This window comes from Salmo salar, chromosome ssa20 (genome assembly GCF_905237065.1).
Source record: "Salmo salar chromosome ssa20, Ssal_v3.1, whole genome shotgun sequence".
NCBI classification, from domain to species: domain Eukaryota; kingdom Metazoa; phylum Chordata; class Actinopteri; order Salmoniformes; family Salmonidae; genus Salmo; species Salmo salar.
This window is the reverse complement of record NC_059461.1, coordinates 1,920,600-1,941,723: the sequence shown is the minus strand read 5'-3', so window position 1 is coordinate 1,941,723 and position 21,124 is coordinate 1,920,600. Positions and strand designations below refer to the sequence as shown.

The following is a 21,124-nucleotide window of genomic DNA, read 5'->3' as shown; positions in this document are numbered from 1 at the left end:
CGAGCTTGTAAAATGGCTGTGTGGTTATTTTGGTCTATGTACTCTCCTAACATAATCTAATGTTTTGCTTTCACTGTAAAGCCTTTTTGAAATTGGACAACGTGGCTGGATTCAGGAGAAGTTTATCTTTCAAATGGTGTAAAATAGCCGTATGTTTGAAAAATTGAAATGATAGGATTTTTGAGGTTTTCGTATTTCGCGCCATGCAATCCCATTGGCTGTTGGCTAGGGGTTCCTAGGGTCGAGAGTTTGCAGTGCTAGTCGAGAGAGACTACACCTGGGGTGACACGGAGGGCCCTACCCCTACCCCATAGATTACCATCCCTGCCCAACCCTTATGAAAAAGTGCCAATAGCCATGTGAAAAAGCACCTAGCTACTCGATCTACATATTTGTCTACCCTCTTATTACTTTGGCCTCTCCAGCATAACACAAACTGTTAATGTTGGAACTATATTTCAACTAAGCTCTCTGCCCTCCCTCAGAATTTTTGTTCTGTGCTTAGTGTAGTTCGTTGCTGCGTTTTTGTTCTGTGTGTCGGCTAATTTCTGCATTACCAAATGAGGAGAGTTACAAACTTCACACACCAGTCAGAGTTATACTTAAACTACATCTTTAATAATAAGAGCTTTGCAAAAGCACTTGACTTTCAATGATGCGCCATCTCTAATGAACCATTGAAAGTGACAACACAAAAGTACAAAGCTCTTTTATAGCCAAGATACACCCCTCTCAACGTACATGACGAACCACAGATCTTAGGAACAGTTCACAAAGAAAGACTTTTACTTGAGAGAGAGGAGTATCCCATAGCCAGACAGCATTCGCTATAAATTATCATTCAGTTTGGTCCCTAAGACGAGGTTCTAATCCCGTTCCTGGTACTTCATAGCACAAAAACACCATCTCATCCAATGGCATAAATCAATTGACAACTCTAGATACTCCCATCTCAAGTAAACCCCCTCTTGACTCCACTCCTGGACAAGCTCCCTGAGGGGAGTGAGCCTCTAGGTCATACACTATCCCAAGATAAGTGCAACATCAGAGGGGACATACAATGGTTCCAGACACTGACATACACCTTCCCCCAATGCCAAAGGAGGGAGTGACTTGCGCACAGACATTGTGGAGACAAGTAATTGGTTCTCCATTAATCACGCCATCCCTTCACATGGTTTAACAGATACATTCACATATGAAGACAATGTTCCATCCTGTCCTCTTCCCTTTCTGATATTCTGCATAGCACCAGGGATATGTGAACGACAAGCCTGACCTCTCCCCTCTCTGGGCCCCAAGTGACTGAGCCCCAGCTGAGGGAAGAAGTCAGGCTTCCAACACCAGAGTCCAAAGGGATACATTCTGATTCATCCGCCACAAGAATCAGCTATTCTGGAAAGTTTTTTTGTTTTTATCATCATGTGCAATTGAAACATTGCTAGAAACCCACACGAAAAGAGGCCTCAATCTGCCTCCTGGGATATGTTTGTGTGCATGGTTGTTTTAAGCTAATGCCATTAAATATATCAGTTTGCGTGTGGGTTTGTATGCGAGTGGATTTGTATTCTTCTTACTATTGTTATTTTGTTTTGTATCTGAACATGTCTTACAAAAGGGTAGTCACAAAAAAATCCTCCACACAAAGTAGTGCTCCTGTCAGTGTAAACTGATCAAGGCGGTCACTGGGATACACCTGGTTACACCAGAGACACAGTTCAAAGAGGCTCCCTCTCAATCTGAGAGATCTGCTGAAGAACCACTGATGTAGCTATAGAAAGAGAAAGTAGCATAGTTGTGTCTGTCTTTCAGTGTGGTGGAAGGATACGTGAGAAGGCACAGCCATGTGGCTACAGTAATGTTAGACAGAAAGGAAGAGGTCAGGTGTACTCAGCCTAAGTAGTAACTAAGTGGAAGTGCTGTTCTGTCGACGGACAGCAACAGAACAGCTTCTGTATGAAAGATAAAGGAGAAAAAAGGACTGATAAAATAAGAAAAGAAGAGGGGATGAGTGTGTGTGTTCTGTAGGAGCCAGCGTCATTTTTGTTGTGTCACTTTCTTGAAGCGTCAGAAATCAAACCCTTTCTCCCATATCACAGGCACCCACTGGGTTTCCATCACATTTATTAAAATGTTTTTGGATGTCTGTATATGCTTGTTCTCTAAGAAAATCGCAAATAAAATGTTTAAGAAAAATTCAGTACAGATGTATAATGTACAGTACATCAATACAACAGTGAACATTACTATAAAGCATAGGCCTTGGGTCTGGATTTGTCTACCGGTGTACTGAATGACAATACAATGACATCTACAGTAATCTTATTTTATCTATTGATTTGCCTTTATCTTACCAGGTAAGTAATTTAGAACACATTTCTTTAACAATAACAACCTGACCAATATGGAGCAATGAGTCATGCAGCAAAGCAGACAAGTGACAACGTTACATAAGCAGACAATTCTTAAAAGCTCTCTACATCATCTCTCCTTTTGGTTCTTCATGACCCTCAGCATTTCAAGCTGTGACGTCCAGCTGATGTTGTACATTAGGCCTTGGCCATGACTGGACAGTGTGGCTGACCCATGCAAGAGCTCTGCTTCCTTGGACAGCCTGCTCATGCCTCGGTGGGTGACTCGTCATCATCAGGGATGACCCCTTTGAGGTAGACCCTCTTGAACTCCTCGAACACCATGTCATCCGACTCACTGCCAGCACAGCCATAGTGTTAAGTTAGCAGCGATTTGAAGAGGTGGAGTAAGACACGCACAGAGAGAGAGATGGGCAGAAAGAAAGGAGAGAGACAGGGGCAGAGAGAGACGAGAGAGAGACGGGGCAGAGAGAGGGGAGAGAGAGAGAGAGGGACACAAGGAGACATCAGTATCAGTCCAAAGAGAAAGTCAGTAAGGTCTCTCACCACTCTCAGTTCTTACTGACATGCATGCTCACACATGCCCATAAACAGCGATGAGGACACAGTTTCGGAAAATTACAAATGGGACAAGGGAGGTTATGAAACTGGGTAGCGAAGCATTCAGTGACAGACACTTTACCATTTCAACTTAGCCAAGTCCTATTGGACTATGGGAATAGGAGGATGAACAGTGACACTAAATAGAATGCAAAACAAAAGGATCTAACACTGAATAATAGGAGCGGAAGGCAAGCAGGAGGAATCACACCACAGAAATATAATCTATAGAACGGACATCCACAGTCAAGTCAAAAATCCGTGATCGGCGGACTGGTGGCAATATTGAGTGTACCCATGCCAGGAAGTAAAATCTTGACGTTCAGCATTACATTTTATGTCTTTCTATTTCTATGGATCACACACAAAAAAACTGGGCGTGGCATGAAATGACATCACAACACAACAACGTAAATAGAGCGGCTTACCCCTCCTTAGCTGTATAATGCAAACAGATCCAGGTACGGAAAAGGAATGGAAAGAAAGGGGTCATCATAAAAGGATAACATAAGAGAATGTCATCAGAAGAGATTGTGTCCTCTCTATATAGGCCTAAATGTAATCTGGATAGAGGCGTATTAGGTATGTGTGGACATTACAAAGCTACTTGTGAGCTTGTCTACACAGCAGTGGGGTCACTGGGATGGATTTAGTAATAAGAGGAATCAGCAGTAAGACAAGCTGATTAAATACATTGGCCTCTGAACACTGCTTGAAACGGACTGCAAAATGTTCTAATAGAAGCTTGACAGTGATTGAAAGGTGTGCAGTAGACAGTTATTTAAAAGGCCAGAAGATTTTGCAGACTATGTGACCTGTCCAGGGAAAAACTCCCAACCCTAGTCAGTCATCAAGGGCTCTGAGAGGGAAAGCACGGAGGGTGATGAAGGGAGAGTGAAGGGTGGTGTAGGTGGAGAGCTTTGTGAAAGACATAGTGGACATAGTGGACATAAAGAGAGAGGCTGGGGATTAAGAAGCCCTGAACTAACCTGGTTCAGGTTTAGGATGCATGAGCCGGAATGGAACCTCCACTGCAACCTCACTGGAACAAAAAATACATTCACAAAAATGAAAATAGGTATGACAGACAAACTTGATTTTTTATTACTGACTGAGTGACTGTACTGTAAAAAAACAAAAGAATACTTCGTAATACTTTGACCGAAAAGTTGAGTAAAAAAAAGCCTGTGGAACCAGTTACTTAATAATATTTAGTTGAAATCAGACATACCTAGATCCCACCATCCTTTTGAGAATAGATCAGGAAAGAAGGTGATTAAATGAAGATTAAATGAATTATTTAGAATATTTAACATAGGGGCTTAGATTATGTTATGGGTGATATGCTATGGCTAGCTATAGAAGATTCACATACTCACCCAGAAGCATTGAGCCTAACCACCACTTTGTAGGACACAAGCATACCCTGCACTTCCTTTAGGACTTCCTCCTTCACACTGCAGGCAGGAGAGAGGTGGAGAGAGGGGGGGGAGGTCAGAATATTAGAGATCTTCTGCTGCCATCTTGTAAATGTAAACCAGTGTGAGATCTTAGAGCAGCAGAGTGTAGTTATGCTCACTCACATGCTCGAGGAAGCCAGACAGGTGTCCTCATGTTTCAGTTTCCCATCCAGAGCAATACCTCGTCTTTCCTTGTTAGCAGCCAATAGAGGAATGAGGGTGTACACCTTCTTCAGGGTTGTTCCAGAGGGCACTGTATCTCTGTGGGGAAACATAGGAAGACATTGCCTTATTTGTGATTCCACCATCTTGATGATGCAACTTTATTTGACCAAAAAACTAATCACCAGCAATAAAGGTAGCATAAAGAGAAAATCTACACAGAGGTAGAAAGTTATTCAATGGGGAATGTATTTAATTAAATCCAAATAATTGTCTGAACAAGAGACTGATTGATTGATACTTACGAGGTCTCTTCTAGGGCAACTGCCCTTACATACTTGTCATTGGAATAAAGTACCACGTTGGTCACCTGCTCCACTGTAGAAGAAGGCAGGCGGAATGAACATATATAGTAGGTCACTTCAAAACACCACACCATCAAACAACAACAACAACAACATTATCACCTGCAACAGTGATGTCTTTCAGTGATCTGCTGGAGCTGTTGTTGATGTCGACACTGACCTTGATTAGTTCACCATGGTAGTATGTCTGCAGGGAGAGAGAGAGAAAGAGACAGACCAAGCCACTATTAATCAAGTCACAAGCAAGTCTCAAATCACAAGGTCCGTGTCTCAAGTCGAGTCCAAAGTATAACGGGTCAAGACTCGAGTCCAAGTCATTTATTCTAAGAGCAAGTCAAGTCGAGCCAGGTGTGCCCTTTAGCAAGGCACCAAAATCAACAACAAAAAATTGCTCCAGAGGTGCTGCACTGTGGCTGACCTAGTATTCCAAGCTGGGTTTGAAAGCAAAAGACACATTTTCGTAATCTGAAAGGGAAAATAGAAGTATTCTTCTTCTTTGCTGGAATTGTGGATGCAGGGACTTATATTCCATAAGATCAACGTTATAGTATCATCAGGGGCGGACTGAAACAATAATTCATGCCGGGAATTTGACTCCATCCCAGGCCACCCTGTTCACGCAAACCACCAAAACGCTAATTGTGTAGGCTAACCCTATTTGTTGATGTAACGGGTACCAAACTGTCAGGTGGTGGGTGTTGTTGGTGCATGAAGTCAGGCGCAGGAGAGCAGCGATGAGCGAACAACGCACTTTACTTAAGCTAATAGCACAAAGTAACAATACAAATGTGCAAACAATAACAGTTGTCACCAAACACAGGTGAAAACAGCACCCAGAATAAAACCAGACGGAAACATACCGACCTTAACAATCACACACAAAGACATGGGGGAAAACAGAGGGTTAAATACATGACCAGTAATTGGGAAATGAAAACCGGGTGTGTGGGAAAAAAGACAAAACCAATGGAAAATGAAAAGTGGATCGATGATGGCTAGAAGACCGGCGACGTTGACCGCCGAGCGACGCCCGAACAAGGAGAGGAACCGACTTCGGCGGAAGTCGTGACACAAACTAGTTATAAATTTGGCCACTATGTTCATCTGGGAAGAATTACAAAATACAACCATTTGGGACTGACCAACAAGTAGCCTATCTGAACACTGAGTTTAAAGGTATGCTATGGCTATGGGTGCACCCTCAAAAACTCACTAAGAATACACCAATCATAGCACATACAAACGTACAAGGCTAGACACACAAAACAATTAGTCTACACTTTTTAAAAAGAGAATGTGATATAGAGTTAGCTCAAATGTTCAAATGATTATCTTTATATTCAAGCATCAAGCATATCAAAAGTATCAAAAAACTTCACACACACACACACACACACATTCACTGAACTTGAACATAAGCTAAAACAATGTAAGTAAGTATAAAAGAAAAGTCAAAAAAGCACTCCTCTACAAAAAAATGTAGATTACAATGTTCCCTCACTAGTGTCCATAAAGCCAACAGCACACAATAAACACATTTATACAGTGAGTCAATGAAATTGAACATTGGCTACATAACTGCAAGTATAATATGAAAGTCCAAAAAACATGCCTCTGTACAAAAGCTTTAACTCACAGCAAATGTTATTTCCCCCATGTCGGCCTGTTAAGGAAGAGTCATAGCATAGCTACTTCAGAGTAACCAGTAAGTAATTACCACTAGTAACAATATAAGCTCAAAAAACTAGCCATGATTGTCGTCCATGTTTTCCAAGTTATATGCAGCTTCGTGTCTGTGTCCTCTGTAGCTAAGCCCACATTTACCAATAACTTTAACTACATCAATCACACGTTCCATGTTCCATCCTCCTCTTTCTGACCTGGTCCCTTACTGGCGAACATGTTGCTTATTTTGCAGCGTCTGTGGCAAGGGTCTTTCTCTTTTTTATTCTCTCCCTCTCTATTCCACCTTTCCTCTTCTGACTGTTCATTTCGCCGTGCGACTTGTCTAAAAAGTTATCTGTAGAGAAGCAGGTAGACGGTTGCTATGTGCGTCGAGGAGAGACCTGATGTCATTTTTGGTGTGCGCACCAGCAACTCATTCCTGCTTGCTATATTATTGCTGGTCAAGTTGACTATTCACCGCCGGCCAAAATGACCCTCAGGCCACAGGGAAATGTCCCGGTGCTCCCGATGGCCAGTCCGCCATTGAGTATCATGCATATTTTGAGACTATATAAACATATTCTAAACATGGAGTAAACAATGGAGCAATACAATGTAATATTTAGTGCTATGATGGGGGTAAACAGTTGTACAAAGCTCCTGAGGTATGTAGGTACAGTGTATTCGGAAAGTATTCAGACCCCTTGACTTTTTCCACAATTTGTTAAGTTACATCCTTATTCTAAAATTGATTAAATAAATAAAAAATCATCAATCTACACACAATATCTGATAATGACAAAGCGAAAACAGTTTAACATTTTTTGGGGGGCAAATGTATTACAAATAAAAAACAGAAATAACTTATTTACATAAGTATTCATGTCCTTTGCTATGAGATTTGAAATTGAGCTCAGGTCCATCTTGTTTCCATTGATCATCCTTAAGATGTTTCTACAACTTGATTAGAGTCCACCTGTGGTAAATTCAACTGATTGGACATGATTTGGAAAGGCATACACCTGTCTATATCAGGTCCCATAGTTGACAGTGCATGTCAGAGGAAAAACCAAGGTATGAGGTCGAAGGAATTGTACGTAGAGCTCAGAGAGAGCATTGTGTTGAGGCACAGATCTGGGAAGGGTACCAAAACATTTCTGCACTATTGAAGGTCCCCAAGAACACAGTGGCCTCCGTCATTCTTAAATGGAAGAAGATTGGAACCACCAAGACTCTTCTTAGAGCTGGCCGCCCGGCCAAACTGAGCAGTTGGGGGAGAAGGGCCTTGTTCAGGGATGTGACTAAGAACCCGATAGTCACTCTGACAGAGCTCTAGAGTTCCTCTGTGGAGATGGGAGAACCTTCCAAAAGGACAACCATCTCTGCAGCACTCCGCCAATCAGGCCTTTATGGTAGAGTGGTCAGACAGAAGCCACTCCTCAGTAAAAGACACTTGATAGCCCGCTTGGAGTTTGCCAAAAGGCACCTAAAGGACTCTCTGGTCTGATGAAACCAAGATGGAACTCTTTGGCCTGAATGCCAAGCGTCACATCTGGAGGAAACCTGGTGCTTCCTGCTTTAATTGTTGCTTGAAAGCAGGAATCAGGAGGACAGAATTATGGTCAGATTTGCCAAATGGAGGGCGAGGGAGAGCTTTGTATGCGTCTCTGTGTGTGGAGTAAATGTGGTCCAGAGTTATTTTTCTTCTGGTTGTACATTTAACATGCTGGTAAAACGGATTTAAATTCCCCTGCATTAAAGTCTCCGTCTAGTAGAATTGCTGCCTCTGGGTGAGAGTTTTCTTGTTTGCTTATGACGGAATACAGCTCATTCAATGCTTTCTTAGTGCCAGCCTCTGACTGTGGTGGTATGTAAACAGCTACAAAAAATACAGATGAAAACTCTCTAGGTAGATAGTGGGGTCTACAGCTTATCATGAGATACTCTACCTCAGGCGAGCAATAGCTCGAGACTTCCTTAGATATCGTGCACCAACAGTTATTTACAAAAATACATAGCCCGCCGCCCCTTGTCTTACCAGACGCCGCTGTTCTATCCTGCCGATACAGCGTATAAACAGCTGTTATGTTGATAGTGTCGTCGTTCAGCCATGACTCCGTGAAGCATAATATATTGCAGTTTTGAATGTCCCAATATTACAGTTTTGAATGTCCCGTTGGTAGTTTAATCTTGCGCCTAGGTCATCTATTTAATTCTCCAAAGATTGCACGTTTGCTAGCAGAATGGAAGAAAGTGGGGGTTTATTCGATCGCCTACGAATTCTCAGAAGGCAGCTCGCCCTTTGGCCCCTTTTTCTCCACCTCCTCTTCACGAAAATCATGGGTTCTGGGCCTGTTCCTGAGAAAGCAATATATTGTTTGAGTTGGGCTCGTCAGACTCGTTAAAGGAAAAAAAGGATTCTGTCAGTCCGTGGTGAGTAATCGCAGTCCTGATGTCCAGAAGTAATTTTCAGTCATAAAAGACGGTAGCAGCAACATTATGTACAAAATAAGTTACAAAAAACGCAAATAAACAAACAAAAAAACACAAAATCCATCAGATGTAGTGATCACAATATAATAACCATATCTAGTAAAACCAAAGTTACAAAGGCTGGGCCTAATATAGTGTATAAGAGGTCATACAATACGTTTTGTAGTGATTCCTATGTGGGGGACTGCTGTTGCGTGTAGACAACACTACAAGAACCATACAAGGTCATACAAGGTCCAATTTTAAGTGGAAGATCCATCGGGCTTCCCACAGGAGAAGGCGCTCATCCATATTGCAGCATCTGCGGCTTGAGAAAACACGGTCAATGGCACAGAATTTAAGATCAGTCACAGCATGATTAGCCTCATGAAAATGTCTGGCCACTGGTGATTTTAGGAAATTTCTTCAGATGGCACTGCAATGCTTATTGATGCGTAAAAGCCAATTTATGCTTGATCTGATATATGTGTTCGGAGGCTTCGTATGGAGGGTGTAACGCAATAGCGGAGCCTCCTGAGGCACACATCGGTCATATCAAGAACTGTACCGCATCACTGTGCATCTCTCAAATTTTGTAATAATGCGGAGGGCTCTGCATAGCTCTGCATTGACATGATTGGTTGGCGGGAGGTCCTGTATAAACACAACCTCACTTCCTTGACAACTTTCTTCACAACAGCTCTGCGCTTCACCACGAAGCGCAAGAAGTTTGAATGCCCTGACTTCTGCAGAGGCCATATCACCATAAATGTTGAACGGCCAATGCAGACGTTGGATTGACCATGCAATGCCTTTTAAGCTATGGGACAAAAACCTCTCTCCCTACAATTTGCGCTGCACCCGATCCTATAACTGTACAGCAATCTGTTCGCTAGCTCACCCAACCTGTGTTGATTGACATTTTGCTGGTCCAATCAGAGTGGCGAGTGTGCGTTTCCCTAGCCAATGTGTTGCATTTTTTTTGTTGCAAGGGAGACGATCTCTGGCTGCATGGAGGGTAATCCATATAAACGCTGTGCCACAAAATGAGTGACAAAACATGGCAAAACCTGGCCAGATTACATTTTAAGTCATCAGTCTCAAGTCAAAGTCGTCTCTCAAGTTATTTTATTTTCTATCATGTCGAGTCTCAAGTCATCAAATTTGTGACTCGAGTCAGACTCGAATCCAAGTCATGTGACTCGAGTCCACAACTCTGGAAATAGAGAGTGAGAGTGGCAGACAGACAGACAGAGACAGTTATGAAAGTTTCATTAGAGGTTTTGGTTTCATTTTCATTTGAAGAGTTTCACTCCAAAACACTATATATCCATTTTCAGACATTTTGGTAAATGAGCTTTTATAGTTTTAAAGAACTTATGAAAGAGACTGGTGTGTTTTTTTACCACCTTATCATGGCATGGTGTTGCTCAATGGCATTCATGTATTTGTTTGAAATCTATCACGATGGTTTCATTTCAGAGAGACAAATAAATCAGGTTTTGTTGCAAAACCCTACAAACCCTTTTACACAGTCAAATGTGACAAATAACAAAAAACAATGTACAAACAACTGTACAAATTATACATTTATGACATCTACTGTATATAAAGTACCAGTCAAAAGTTTGGACACACCTACTCATTCAAGGGTTTTTCTTTATTTTTAATATTTTCCACATTTTAGAATAATATGCTGAGCACTTGTTGCCTGCTTTTCTTTGGTGTGTTTTGGAGCAGCAGGTAGCCTAGTGGTTAGAGCGTTGGGCCAGTAACCAAAAGGTTGCTGGATTGAATCCCCAAGCTGACAAGGTAAAAATCTGTTAACCCACTGTTCCCTGGTAGGCTGTCATTGTAAATAAGAATTTGTTCTTAACTGACTTGCCTAGTTAAATAAAGGTTAAAAAATAAATAATCATTCACTCTGTGGTCCAAACCATCTCAATTGGGTTGAGGTTGGGTGATTGTGGAGGCCAGGTCATCTGATGCAGCACTCCATCACTCTCCTGCTTGGGCAAATAGCCCTTACACAGCCTGGAGGTGTGTTTTGGGTCATTGCTATGTTGAAAAACAAATAGGCGCAAACCAGATGGGATTGCGTATCGCTGTGGAAGCAATGCTGATAAGTGTGCCTGCAAAGCACCATAACACCTCATCATCCATGCTTCACGGTGGGAACCACACATGCGGAGATCATCTGTTCACCTACTCTGCATCTCACAAAGACATGGCAGTTGGAACCAAAAACTCATCACACAATAGGACATATTTTCACCGGTCTAATGTCCATTGCTCGTGTTTCATGGCCCAAGCAAGTCTCTTCTTCTTATTGGTGTCCTTTAGTAATGGTTTCTTTGCAACAATAGGACCATGAAGGCCTGATACACGCAGTCTCCTCTGAACAGTTGATGTTGAGATGTGTCTGTTAGTTGAACTTTGTGAAGAATTTATTTGGGCTGCAATCTGAGGTGCAGTTAACTCTAATGAACTTAATTATCCTCTGCAGCAGAGGTAACCACCCCTACCTCGTCACAACACAACTGATTGGCTCAAACGCATTAAGAAGGAAAGAAATTCCACAAATTAACTTTTAACAAGGCACACCTGTTAATTGAAATGATTTCCAGGTGACTACCTCATGATGCTGACTGAGTGAATGCCAAGAGTGTGCAAAGTTGTCATCAAGGCAAAGGGTGGCTACTTTGAAGAATATAAAATATGTCATTTCATAGTTTTGATGTCTTCGCTATTATTCTATAATGTAGAAAATAGTGTCCAAACTTTTAACTGGTACTACAGTTGAAGTCGGAAGTTTACATACACCTTAGCCAAATACATTTAAACTCAGTTTTTCACAATTCCTGACATTTAATCCTAGTACAAAATCCCTGTTTTAGGTCAGTTAGGATGATTTATTTCAGCTTTTATTTCTTTCATCACATTCCCAGTGGGTCAGAAGTTTACATACACTCAATTAGTATTTGGTAGCATTGCCTTTAAATTGTTTAACTTGGGTCAAATGTTTTGGGTAGCCTTCCACAAGCTTCGCACAATAAGTTGGGTGAATTTTGGCCCATTCCTCCTGACAGAGCTGGTGTAACTGAGTCAGGTTTGTAGGCCTCCTTGCTCGCACATGCTTTTTCAGTTCTGCCCACACATTTTCTATAGGATTGAGGTCAGGGCTTTGTGATGGCCACTCAATACCTTGACTTTGGTGTCCTTAAGCCATTTTGCCACAACTTTGGAAGTATGCTTGGGGTCATTGCAGCCAAGCACCCCCACAACATGATGCTGCCACCCCCGTGCTTCACGGTTGGGATGGTGTTCTTCGGCTTGCAAGCCTCCCCCTTTTTCCTCCAAACATAACGATGGTCATTATGGCCAAACAGTTCTATTTTTGTTTCATCAGACCAGAGGACTGTCCAAAATGTACAATCTTTTTCGCCATGTGCAGTTGCAAACCGTAGTCTGTTTTTTTATGGCGGTTTTGGAGCAGTGGCTTCTTCCTTGCTGAGCGGCCTTTCAGGTCCATGTCAATATAGGACTCGTTTTACTGTGGATATAAATACTTTTCAACCTGTTTCCTCCAGCATCTTCACAAGGTCCTTTGCTGTTGTTCTGGGATTGATTTGCACTTTTCGCACCAAAGTACGTTAATCTCTAGGAGAACTCGTCTCTAGGACTCGGACTCTAGGACTTTCTAGAACTCGTCTCTCGTTCTAGGAGAACTCGTCTCCTTCCTGAGCAGTATGATGGCTGCGTGGTCCCATGGTGTTTATACTTGCGTACCATTGTTTGTACACATGAACGTGGTACCTTCAGCCGTTTGGAAATTGTTCCCAAGGATGAACCAGACTTGTGGAGGTCTACAATTTTTTTTCAACTTAGTGTATGAAAACTTCTGACCCACTGGAATTGTGATCCAGTGAATTATAAGTGAAATAATCTGTAAACAATTGTTGGAAAAATGACTTGTGTCATGCACAAAGTAGATGTCCTAACCGACTTGCCAAAACTATAGTTTGTTAATTAACAAGAAATTTGTGAAGTGGTTGAAAAACAAGTTTTAATGACTCTAACCTAAGTGTTTGTAAACTTCAGACTTCAACTGTATATGTATATATTTTTAATGAAACAATACAGTAATATGAGATCTGTATGTAAAATATTAACATTTTAAATCTTGCCTTTCCAGGCCTGCTGTCACTCCCCTATGTTCAAAAGTTTTTCTCCAACAATTCTAGCCCATGGTGAGGAACTGATGCTGACTGATTGGTTTCTCTGAAGGACAACTCACCTCTTTCTCCAGGCTGACCTGCATATGCAGGGGTTTGTCCGACATGAGGAACTCACAGGTGATCTCTGAGGACGGGATGGTCTTACTATCCCCCGGAGCGTACTGGATCTTACGGATGGCCAGACGCACAGAGCTCCTATGGGAGGCAAAGAGCAACAGTCAGTTGCCTGGTGGCTTGAAGAATTGTCATGCAATATAACACTAGATTCTGAAATGCAATGACTTGGACCTGTAGTGCAGTAAACCAGAATACACAAATATCCAGAGTAACTAAAGACAATACAAACTCAGCAAACAAAGAAGCGTCCCTTTTTCAGGACCCTGTCTTTCAAAGATAATTCGTAAAAATCCAAATAACTTCACAGATCTTCATTGTAAAGGGTTTAAACACTGTTTCCCATGCTTGTTCAATGAACCATAAACAGTTAATGAACATGCACCTGTGGAACGGTCATTAAGACACTAACAGCTTACAGACGGTAGGCAATTAAGGTCACAGTTATGAAAACTTAGGACACTAAAGAGACCTTTCTACTGACTCTGGAAAACACCAAAAGAAAGATACCCAGGGCCCCTGCTCATCTGTGTGAACGTGCCTTAGGCATACTGCAAGGAGGCATGAGGACTGCAGATGTGGCCAGGGCAATAAATTGCAATGTCCGTACTGTGAGACGCCTAAGACAACGCTACAGGGAGACAGGATGGACAGCTGATCATCCTCGCAGTGGCAGACCACGTGTAACAACACCTGCACAGGATCGGTACATCTGAACATAACACCAGCAGGACAGGTACAGGATGGCAACAACAACTGCCGGAGTTACACCAGGAATGCACAATCCCTCATCAGTGCTCAGACTGTCTGCAATAGGCTGAGAGAGGCTGGATTGAGGGCTTGTAGGCCTGCTGTAAGGCAGGTATTCACCAGACATCACCGGCAACAACGTCGCCTATGGGCACAAACCCACCGTCGCCTGACCAGACAGGACTGGCAAAAAGTGCTCTTCACTGACAAGTCGCGGGTTTTGTCTCACCAGGGGTGATGGTCGGATTAGCTTTTATCATCGAAGGAATGAGCGTTACACCGAGGCCTGTACTCTGGAGAAGGATCGATTTGGAGGTGTAGGGTCCGTCATGGTCTGGGGCGGTGTATCACAGCATCATCGGACTGAGCTTGTTGTCATTGCAGGCAACCTCAACGCTGTGCGTTACAGGGAAGATATCCTCCTCCCTCATGTGGTACCCTTCCTGCAGGCTCATCCTGACATGACCCTCCAGCATGACAATGCCACCAGCCATACTGCTCGTTCTGTGCCTGATTTTCTGCAAGACAGGAATGTCAATGTTCTGCCATGGCCAGTGAGGAGCCCGGATCTCAATCCATTGAGCACGTCTGGGACCCTAGTGAACTTGCAGGTGCCTTGGTGGACGAGTGGGGTAACATCTCACAGTAAGAACTTGCAAATCTGGTGCAGTCCATAAGGAGGAGATGCACTGCAGTACTTAATGCAGCTGGTGGCCACACCAGATACTGACTGTTACTTTTGATTTTGACCCCCCTTTGTTAAGGGACACATTATTCCATTTATGTTAGTCACATGTCTGTGGAACTTGTTCAGTTTATGTCTCAGTTGTTGAATCTTGTTATATTCAAACAAATATTTACACATGTTAAGCTTGCTGAAACTTAACTGTATCACAACCGGACGTGATTGGGAGTCCCATAGGGCGGCACACAAATGGCCCAGCGTCGTCCGGATTTGGCCAGTATCCAGAAGTGGACTGTACTTTGGTTGGTGTGTCTAGTTGTCTGTTTGTGAGTCTGAACTTACCGCTTTTCGATTTTCTCGTCTTGGTTCTCGTTACAGAAAGCCTTTACTTCGAACTCGACAGCGCAGCGCTGTGAACAGAGAGGTTTAGAATTTAGAATACCATACAGTGCACATGAATTGAGGTAGAAAGGCTGCTGCTGGCTGTGTTACTCACCTTGCCCACATCGGATGGAGCCGGCTGCAGACACACAGAGCACGGCAGGTTGTCTGGGAACTGAAAGACACAGAAGACATCATCCTGTAAACTTCGGCAGAACAATGTCACACCCACAAAGTACTATGTCAGTCTGTTACAGTGTCACATCACTACTTACTACTGTCAGTCTGTTACAGTGTCACACCCACTACTTAGAAACTGTCAGTCTGTTACAGTGTCACACCCACTACTTAGAAACTGTCAGTCTGTTACAGTGTCACATCACTGCTTACTACTGTCAGTCTGTTACAGTGTCACACCCACTACTTACTACTGTCAGTCTGTTACAGTGTCACACCCACTACTTAGAAACTGTCAGTCTGTTACAGTGTCACACCCACTACTTAGAAACTGTCAGTCTGTTACAGTGTCACACCCACTACTTAGAAACGGTCAGTCTGTTACAGTGTCACACCACTGCTTACTACTGTCAGTCTGTTACAGTGTCACACCCACTACTTAGAAACTGTCAGTCTGTTACAGAGTCACACCCACTACTTAGAAACTGTCAGTCTGTTACAGTGTCGCACCCACAACTTACTAATGTCAGTCTGTTACAGTGTCACACCCACTACTTAGAAACTGTCAGTCTGTTACAGTGTCACATCAATTCTTACTACTGTCAGTCTGTTACAGTGTCACATCACTACTTACTACTGTCAGTCTGTTACAGTGTCACACCCACTACTTACTAGTGTCAGTCTGTTACAGTGTCACACCCACTACTTAGAAACTGTCAGTCTGTTACAGTGTCACACCCACTACTTAGAAACTGTCAGTCTGTTACAGTGTCACATCACTTCTTACTACTGTCAGTCTGTTACAGTGTCACATCACTGCTTACTACTGTCAGTCTGTTACAGTGTCACACCCACTACTTAGAAACTGTCAGTCTGTTACAGTGTCACATCACTTCTTACTACTGTCAGTCTGTTACAGTGTCACATCACTGCTTACTACTGTCAGTCTGTTACAGTGTCACACCCACTACTTAGAAACTGTCAGTCTGTTACAGTGTCACATCAATTCTTACTACTGTCAGTCTGTTACAGTGTCACACCCACTACTTAGAAACTGTCAGTTTGTTACAGTGTCACACCCACTACTTATAAACTGTCAGTCTGTTACAGTGTCACACCCACTACTTAGAAACTGTCAGTCTGTAAATGTGTCACACGCACTACTTAGAAACTGTCAGTCTGTTACAGTGTCACACACACTACTTACTACTGTCAGTCTGTTACAGTGTCACATCACTTCTTACTACTGTCAGTCTGTTACAGTGTCACATCACTGCTTACTACTGTCAGTCTGTTACAGTGTCACACCCACTACTTAGAAACTGTCAGTCTGTTACAATGTCACACCCACTACTTACTACTGTCAGTCTGTTACAGTGTCACATCACTTCTTACTACTGTCAGTCTGTTACAGTGTCACATCACTACTTACTACTCTCAGTCTGTTACAGTTTCACATCACTACTTACTACTGTCAGTCTGTTACAGTTTCACATCACTACTTACTACTGTCAGTCTGTTACAGTTTCACATCACTACTTACTACTGTCAGTCTGTTACAGTGTCACATCACTACTTACTACGGTTGGTCTGTTACAGTGTCACATCACTACTTACTACAGCCAGTCTGTTACAGTGTTTCATCACTACTTACTACTGTCAGTGTCACATCCACTACTTCCAGATGTACTATCTTAATCTGATCACTCTGTTGGATCAGATAATTTCCCTGTGTAGCAGGAAATGCTAATTGTAATGTATTCAAGTTTTAAAAAGACTTCTAAAGTTTGTAATTTCCACTTTTAAACGTCAGAAAAATCAACCAAAAAATGTCCATTCATTATAATCCACATAATAATTCACATTTCCTGTTGTTGGGGGATTGTTATCCTGCTGTGAGAAACTGGTCAAATGAAGATGTACATACTGTATGGACTATTGTCAGTATGTTGCAATGTTACATCCACTATTTGCTACAGTTTATTGTAATCTTCCTTATTAGGACTTTTTTCAGAGCATCTGACCTGACCAGGAAAAGCTCTAGGTCTTTCCTGGGCCCGATGTCTTTCCTGATCAGGTCATGTGGTCAGGAAATACTGCTGGGCATTAGGGAATCCATACAGGTTACTGATGCTAAATGTAGTAGAGGTAAAATGCACATTTATTTCTTGCATCATGTGTAATATTAGGAGCATTATGCACCCCAAAAATCTGAGGGAGCACAAAGTACATGAGGATGGCTGGGGGGTGGTCTCAAGGGGGCAAGCCCCCCCTGTCTGTACATTTGAGAATTTAGCATTTTTCAAAAACTTGAAACAGCTTTTTCCTATAATCTAGAGCCATAAACATTATGCGTAATTCTATGTAAAAAAAAAAGATAATTTTTCTGCATATCTGTGACTAGTAGTCATTTTTTAAAGAAATAAAATATGCTTCTCTACATCTCTGCTCAAATCTGGGTAAAAGATTGAAAGGAATGTGAGTCTTATTCAGAACATTTATTTTCTAAAGTCTACCAACCTTGCCAGCTGGCATGCCAGCTAAGGTAGTTAGACAAGCTAGCTACTCTAACTTGATTGATAGCCTGAAATGGTTTCTTGGTAGCTAGTTATGAGGTTGGGAGATTTGGAACCTACAGTTGAAGTCGGAAGTTTACATACACTTATGTTGGAGTCATTAAAACTCATTTTTCAACCACTCCACAAATTTCTTGTTAACAAACCAGAGTTTTGGCAAGTCGGTTAGGACATCTACTTTGTGCTTTTTTGCATTTTTACAACAATTGTTTGCAGACGGATTATAGTCACTTATAATTCACAGTACCATAATTCCAGTGGGTCAGAAGTTTACATACACTAAGTTGACTGTGCCTTTAAACAGCTTGGAAAATTCCAGAAAATGATTTCATGGCTTTAGAAGCTTCTGATAGGCTAATTGACATTAAAAAAAATGTAGACCTCCACAAGTCTGGTCCATACTTGGGAGCAATTTCTTAACGCCTGAATGTTCCACGTTCATCTGTACAAACAATAGTACGCAAATATAAACACCATGGGGCCACGCAGCCGTCATACTGCTCAGGAAGGAGACGTTCTGTCTCCTAGAGATGAGCGTACTTTGGTGCGAAAAGTGCAAATCAATCCTAGACGTTGTGGCAAAATGGCTTAAGGACCACAAAGTCAAGGTATTGGAGTGGCCATCACAAAGCCCTGACCTCAATCCTATAGAAGATTTGTGGGCAGAACTGAAAAAGTGTGTGCGAGCAAGGACACCTACAAACCTGGCTCAGTTACACCAGCTCTGTCAGGAGGAATGGGCCAAAATTCACCCAACTTATTGTGGGAAGCTTATGGAAGTTAAACAATTTAAAGGCAATGCTACCAAATACTAATTGAGTGTATGTACACTTCTGACCCACTGGAAATGTGATGAAAAAAATAAAAGCTGAAATAAATCACTCTCCTATTATTTTGACATTTCACATTCTTAAAATAAAGTGGTGATCCTAACTGACCTAAGACAGGGAATTTTTGCTAGGATTAAATGTCAGGAATTGTGAAAAATGTTGTTTAAATGTATTTGGCTAAGGTGCATGTAAACTTCCGACTTCAACTGTACATGGGCTAGCTGAAGCCAACTTCATAAAAGTGCTAGGTGGTTAGTAGTATTACAGAGAAACAACAACAGAAAATGGAACATTAATATTTAATATTTTTTAAACAGGATAAACCTGAGGGCACGAGCCCCTGTGCCCCCTATGGGCATGACGCCTCTGTGTACTGTGTGTTTGTGGTGCAGGGTGAAGTTGCCCCTAGATGTGATCTTGGGCCAGTTTAGAATTTTCCCCAGTAATGGTTAAGGTTAGGATTTTGGGAAGGGGAGCTGATCCTAGATCTGTACCTAGGGTACACTTCACCCAGAAGCATGTGTCTGCTCTCAGTCACCTCAAAGAAGAAGGGAATGGCATTGTCTCCCAGCTTGCGCAGTAGCTTCTCCTGCATCTTGGTGTGTATGCTCCTTTCCTTGTCCTGCAGTTCGGGGTAAACCTGGCGGGTGGTCACAAAGATGTCCCTGCGGAAGGCCACACCCATCACGTCCATGTCATCTCTGCCATACCGGAACGTGCAGGACAGCATGACAAACACTATGGGGCACAAGTAGTAAACAACAATGTCTTCACTGCTTTTTTATAGACAGTTACATTCATTCCTAGGGACAACGTAACCTTACTAGGAAAAACTTGGTGCCCTATTCATAGGCTATAACTAGGGCACAGGGATTTTCCTATAGTGAAATCACATGATCAGGAAAAACTCCTGGCCCCTCTTCATTCCTAATTTACAAAGCTGACATGAGTTCAAATGTTGAAAAACCAACCTTTCTTTCCTTTGACCTGTACAGGGTCGATCAGCACAACTCCATCTGATACATACAGGGGAGAGAAATAGCCTGTGAGCATGACAAAAGCACAAGGCAAAAACATCCAAATAGAACCAAGTCCATCCCTTCTCTGAAATGGTTTGGTTTCTCGGTCACACACTCACCAACAGGGTCGATAGAGTCACAGTGATCCACAAAGTCCCTCTTGGCCATGTACACCCCAACCTATGACAGATCAGACCTGAGACTTTACCAATGGTAATGACAAACGGCCCTGCACATAGCCTATGTTGTTGTCGTTGTCACCAACTGCTTGCAAATACAAACAAACAAACAGGAGAAAAAAACATGGACATAGATGCCAAGCACAGGCAGATGGATAGGAAAAAAACAAAATGAATACTTTTGTTTTTTAAAGACAACTCTGGTACTGTCTTTGCTTGCCTTAGGAGGGATACTCACCGACTTATCACGGGAGAGTTTCTTGAAGATAACATGTTTAGGGCTCATGGTTGTTGTCTCTGAAATCTACAGAAGAAATTACATTGTCACTACAAATGCGGCTGACTGACATAGAATCAAATAAGGGCTGATGTTTGATTGGCGGCCGTCTTTATTCGATATCTGCAGGCATAGATACAAATCTGACTCAGTCTATCAGTGTCATGGCAATAAAACACAAAATGGCTGCAGAAAACAGGTTAAAGCATCCAGCATTCTAGTTCTAAAAACCCCATCATATGATATCATCAACCCAATTTTCTCTCTTTGTACTAATAGTTTGCCTCTTCACCTGGCATTGCTATTTTCTCAATACCAATCTAGGGAAGTTGCTGCATTGTATCATAACTACCTTATAATTGCTACACAAACATGCTTAACCACCCATCTTCCCCACACCGGACCTATACATTAGAAATGCCACTTGGGCAGGTTGACTGACCTGCAGTTGTGGTCCTGGACGTGTAGGGGTCAGCTGCAAGTAACACTAGTGTACCATGCACAACAATGTGGCTGCATTTATGATCTGTGTGGGTGCTGCTGACCCCCCCTCGACTCTGCCTCATCTCAAGCTAGAAATTGCCCTTAAGTACAGATCTAGGATAAGTTCACCCTCCATGAATCCTATTCTAAACCACTATGGAGTAAAATGTTCAAACTGACCATAGATCAGTTTCTAGGGGCGACTTCATCCCACCTCAGGTCCTCCCTGTCACGCCTCCCTCGGGATAAAGCAGGAGTTTAGTTACTAATTGGATCGTCAGCTCCTTTCCGTCAGCTTGATTAAGGGCCAAGATCTGAA

General features: G+C 42.4%; 1 protein-coding gene across 1 annotated transcript; it reads right to left on the bottom strand.

Annotated features, from left to right (window-relative positions):
- Positions 1–1,481: 1,481 nt before the first annotated feature.
- LOC106579793 (S-arrestin) lies at positions 1,482–20,886 on the bottom strand. Its single transcript, XM_014159978.2, has 16 exons — positions 20,765–20,886; positions 20,284–20,349; positions 19,986–20,046; positions 19,819–19,863; positions 19,386–19,585; positions 15,380–15,439; positions 15,226–15,293; positions 13,394–13,529; positions 5,062–5,146; positions 4,900–4,972; positions 4,556–4,693; positions 4,352–4,429; positions 4,204–4,218; positions 3,962–4,014; positions 3,401–3,410; positions 1,482–2,709 (listed from the first exon to the last, which is right to left on the bottom strand). The coding sequence occupies exons 2-16, from the start codon at positions 20,329–20,331 to the stop codon at positions 2,619–2,621; spliced, it is 1,161 nt and encodes a 386-aa protein (XP_014015453.1). The 5' UTR covers positions 20,332–20,349; positions 20,765–20,886; the 3' UTR covers positions 1,482–2,618.
- Between the last annotated feature and the right edge of the window lie 238 nt (positions 20,887–21,124).